Source organism: Mandrillus leucophaeus, unplaced genomic scaffold, assembly GCF_000951045.1.
Source record: "Mandrillus leucophaeus isolate KB7577 unplaced genomic scaffold, Mleu.le_1.0 Scaffold98, whole genome shotgun sequence".
Classification (NCBI taxonomy): domain Eukaryota; kingdom Metazoa; phylum Chordata; class Mammalia; order Primates; family Cercopithecidae; genus Mandrillus; species Mandrillus leucophaeus.
In genome coordinates this window covers 187,175-192,359 of record NW_012110696.1, presented here as the reverse complement: position 1 = coordinate 192,359, position 5,185 = coordinate 187,175, and the positions used below count along the sequence as shown (strand labels likewise).

At 41.4% G+C, this 5,185-nt stretch overlaps 1 protein-coding gene across 6 annotated transcripts in view; it reads left to right on the top strand.

The window, feature by feature from the left end:
* ADD1 (adducin 1 (alpha)) overlaps positions 1-5,185 on the top strand; it is a 103,265-nt gene that overhangs the window by 28,622 nt on the left and 69,458 nt on the right. For all 6 annotated transcript variants that reach the window (XM_011970831.1, XM_011970835.1, XM_011970829.1 and 3 more), the window contains one exon: positions 4,419-4,633. In XM_011970831.1, coding sequence (XP_011826221.1) covers positions 4,439-4,633 — 195 coding nt within the window. In that variant the 5' untranslated portion in view covers positions 4,419-4,438. The remainder of the gene's footprint in view (positions 1-4,418; positions 4,634-5,185) is intronic.

Here is a 5,185-nt window from a genome sequence, read left to right as displayed (position 1 = left end):
GGTGAGCCAAGATGGTGCCATTGCACTCCAGCCTGGGCAACAAGAGTGAAACTCCGCCTCAAAAAAAAAAAAAAAAGAAAAAAAGAGAAAAAAAAGAAATGTCTTCATCTGAAGGCAGGCAGAGGCCAGCTCACGTAAGGTCTGGAGGCGCTTTCCTCTGAGAGCAAGAAGAATCAGGGAGCGCTTCAAACACAGACGAAGCACACAGCACGGTGTGATGAGTCCTGCACTAACCTTCATCCAGCGTCAGTGATCAGCTCATCTCCCCTCCCCCCACATACGTTTTAGGAGCATTTCAGATGTCATTTTATCCAGAAACATTTCTGTATCTAATATAATCATACTGCACCTAAAATGTAAAACTAATTTCTTAATGCCATCAAAATCTAGCTAGTGTTCAAATTTCTAGTTGTCTCAAATGTCACTTTTAGATTTTTATTTTACAGTTTGTTTCAATCAGGATCCTACTAAGGTCCACATATTAGTTCTCAGATTTTAAGCAGAGGAGTGAGTGACGTGATCTGACTTACATTAAAACTCTCTAGGGCCAAGTTTTAGAGAATGGATTGCTGTGGGGGTTGTTAAGAGGCTGGAAGTAGAGAAACCAATTAGGAGGCCGTTGAGTGTCCAGGGAGGTGAGTGATGACGACTTGGATTTGAGTGACATCTGGGGGGATGGAAGATGTGGAGGAAGCAGATGTCACTTGGGCAGGTCATACTTGTCATGGTTCATCCAGACTTTTTTTTTCTGTTGTCTGTGTTTATTTGAAAATATTGTTCCCAAAGATTTCATTAATGTAGCTATCAATATATTGTTGATGGTGAAACCTTAAAATGTATTACATAAGTAAAATTAAAGCAACATTATAAAATACTGAGATAAACATTCATCCGTACTTTAATCAACTTACTCAAATTTATTCCAACTTATTTGCCATTATATCATCTTACCAGTGTATAATTATAGCATTACATAATAGAATAAGAAATACAGTTTTCCCCTTAATATGTTTTATACTCTTTTATCTGAATTATGCTAAAGAGTCTCTATAGTTACATGATATTGTATTGAGCAGATTTTAATGTTTATGTTACATTTATTTATTTGAGACAGTGTCTTGCTCTGCCACCCAGGCTGGAGTTTAGTGGTGCCTTCATGGCTCTCTGCAACCTTGACCTCCCAACTCAAGTGATCCTCTCTCCTCAGCCTCCTGAGTAGCTGGGACTACAGGCGTGTGCCATCACTCCTGGCTAGTTATTTTGATGTTTTTGTTGAGATGCAGTCCTTACTATGTAAGCTAGGCAGCTTTGAACTCCTGGGCTCAAGTGATCCTCCCGCCTCAGCTTCTCAAAGTGCTGGTATTACAAGGCATGAGCCACCACACCTGACCTGTTCCTACTTTTAAAATTATTTTATTTTATTAGTTTAAATTTATTTTAAGATACTATGAAAAATGTTCCAAAAGTTTGTTTTTTGCATGTTTTTCCCTTTCTCTCTCTTTCTTTTTAACTTTTTAACTTTTTTATTTATTTATTTATTTTTTTAAGATGAAGTCTTACACTGTTGTCTGGGCTGGAATGCAGCAGTACGACCCAGCGCATTGCAACCTTTGCCTCCCGGGTTCAAGTAATTACTGTACCTCAGCCTCCTGAGTAGCTGAGATTACAGGCGTGGGCCCCCACGCCCAGCTAATTTTTGTATTTTTAGTGGAAACGGGGTTTCACCATGTTGCCCAGGCTGGTCTCAATCTCCTGAGCTCAGGCATCCACTTGCCTCGGCCTCCCAAAGTGCCAGGATTACAGACATGTGCCACTGTGCCCAGCAAATAATAATTTCTTTGTAGAGATTTTTATTTGAAAACGAAGTTGATGAAACCTGAAGCCATAATTTATAAAAATGAAGGACAGGTTTGTACTTCAAAGTAGAATTGTGCTTAATCTTGATTATTGGGCTCAGAATGTGTATACTTTGATTTTGATTTAAGTTTATAGACTTCCTTATTGGAATGGAGCATGTATATACCTGGTGTGCAGTCTTTATCTTATCCCATTCACACAGCAATTTGTAACTAGGGGAAAGTAATACCTGCCTTATCTCAAATATGTTGTTCTTACAAAGATTCCTGTCTTTCAATATCTTCTGGGAACCCGGAAATAGCTATCGTTACCTCTAAAATATACCCTCATATCCTTATTTACCGATGAAAATGGCTTACAATTGGGACTCAATGATTTTCTTTGGTCTTTTTTTTTGAAACATTGAAGCAGAACATTTTTATTATTGGCTCAGAATGTTCAGCTTCAATTACATCTAATGAAATATTGCCAGATAACTTATTGTTTTGTTCTTTGGTCATTCTTTCGGAAGGTTTACAATAAATGGAGTGAGTAGCCAGATTAAATTAAACAATTTAAAGGATATAAATAGAGAAGAGTAAGTTTCAGAGATTCCACTTAGGCTGGGCTCATGCCTGTAATCCCAGCACTGTGGAAGTCCGAGGCAGGAGGATCACTTGAGCCCAGGAGTTTGAGACCAGCCCGGGCAACATAGTGAGACCTCATCTGTACCAAAGAACTAAAAAAAAGTAGCCAGGTGTGGCGATGTGGGCCTGTAGTCTCAGCTATTCAGGAGGCTGTGGCAGTAGGATCACTTGAGCCCAGAAGTTCCAGGCTGTAGTGAGCTATGATTGCACCACTGCATTCCAGCCTGGGCGGCAGAATGAGGCTCTGTCTCAAAAACAAAGAGAAAAAAGATTCCAATGAGGTCATTAGTTCATTTATTTTGTTTTGATGTTTAGTTCCCAGTTGTTTTCATGTTTTGCCTTTAAGTTCTTGAAGTAGTGGTTGGGCGCGGTGGCTCATGCCTGTAATCCCAGCACTTTGGAAGGCCTAGGTGGGCGGATCACCTGAGGTCAGGAGTTCGAGACCAGCCTGGCCAACATGGTGAAACTCCGTCTCTACTAAAAATACAAAAATTTACCCAGGTGTGGTGGCACGCGCCTGTAATCACAGCTACTCGGAAGGCTGAGGCAGGAGAGAATCACTTGAACCTGGGAGGCAGAGGTTGCAGTGAGCCGAGATCATGCCATTGCACTCCAGCTTGAGCGACAGAGTGAGACTGTCTCAAAAAAATAATAAATTAAAAAAAAGACAAAAAGAAATACTGCCACTTTAAGCATGATATTTTTATCTTTCACATTTAGAACAGAAATATCAAATTGATCTTTTTTTTTTTTAAAAAAAAAAAGCTAATTTCTTCAGCTGATTCTTTGGTTGTTGGTTCCACAATAAAAATATCTTTTTTGCATAACAAGCTCTACTCTATAGGCTTGCTGTCCGAAGTGTGGTTCAAGTTCAGCAGCATTGGTATCACTTGGGAATTGATGAGCCATGCAGAATTTCAGGCCCCACTCCAGACCTAATGAATCTTAATTTGTGTGCTAATTTAATTCCCAGGTGGTTCATATGCACATTTCAAAGCTAACAGGGCGTGGTGGCTCGTGTCTGTAATCCCAGCACTTTGGAAGGCCAAGGTGAGAGGATTGCTTGAGGCCAGGAGTTTGAGACCAGTTTGTGCAACTCAGGGATACCCCCATCTCTACAAATTTTTTTTTAATTAACCAGGCATGGCGGTGCACGCTGGTAGTCCCAGCTGCTTGGGAGGCTGAGGTGAAAGGATCACTTGAGCCTGGGAGGTTGAGGTTGCAATGAGCTGTGACTGGGCCACTGCCCTCCAGCCTTGGTGGCAGAACAAGACCCTGTTCCCCTGTCCCCGAGAAAAGAATGTAATGTCAGTAGCCATATTCACATAATTTTAAATTTGAGCCATCTTGGCATGTTAGGTTATTAACGAACTGAGCATCTTGACATTGCCAGTACCTGCCATTGTTCTTTTAACCAGAAAGGAGCTGTTAGGGAGGAACATTTACCATTATGTGAGTTGTGTGTGAGCGGCTTCTCTTCTGTCGATCTGTTTGGGGGATCCTTTGCAAAAGCACTGCTAGTACCTTATGGGGAAAAAAAAATCAGAAATCAAATTCTTTTGGAATAAACTGTGCGGATCTTGTCTGTATGGGACAAATCATGTCTGTAAAGAATCACGTGGTCAAAAGTTTACTGTTTAGTTCTTTTTGGATTTTTCAGAGGACTTAATTGCTTTGTTAGATTGTTCTCTTGTTCTCTTCTTTGGAACAATGGCTAGGACAAAACACACCATTGGTTAGTGGGAGGGTGGGAGGTGGTTGATCAGCCATGTGCCTCTGAGGCCACAAAGAAGCCTCACAGGTCATGGTTTCCACTGTCACTTGGTCATTGCATCCTCCTGTTGAAGATTGTGTTTACCAAGCTCATGTGCTCATCATGAAACACTGTTAGACATTGATTTGAAAACAATAATTTCTTTTATTTTGATTCTGTAGGAACCTAGAAAGATTGTACAATGAATGGTGATTCTCGTGCTGCGGTGGTGACCTCACCACCCCCGACCACAGCCCCTCACAAGGAGAGGTACTTCGACCGGGTGGATGAGAACAACCCAGAGTACTTGAGGGAGAGGAACATGGCACCAGACCTTCGCCAAGACTTCAACATGATGGAGCAAAAGAAGAGGGTGTCCATGATTCTGCAAAGCCCTGTAAGAGGAGAAGTCTTTTCTCTGACCAAATGTCATCTTTCCTTTTCTCATACTTCAGGTCTTACGCCCTCTTGTATAAGTGGCATAGTTCATTGATCTTATCACAGGAAATCAGTGGCTTGAGTATATGTATATGGTTGTTGAAAGAATTCAGTTTAGTTCATGTTATCAGACAACATAAATGAAAAATCTTCAGTGTTGTAAAGGATAGGAAGTGTTAATTTCTCCTTTTTACTCTTGCGACTTTTCCAGAGGGTCTTTATATATTGGGGCAATTTTTAAATTACAATTTAAAAAATACCTAGCTTAGGCTGGGTGCATTGGCTCACGCTTGTAATCCCAGCACTTTGGGAGGCCGAGGTGGGTGGATCACTTGAGGTCAGGAGTTCGAGACCAGGCTGGCCATCATGGTGAAACCCTGTCTCCATTAAAAATACGAAAATTGGCCAGGCGCAGTGGCTCATGCCTGTAATCCCAGCACTTTGGGAGGCCAAGACAGGCGGATCACGAGATCAGGAGATCGAGACCATCCTGGCTAACACGGTGAAACCC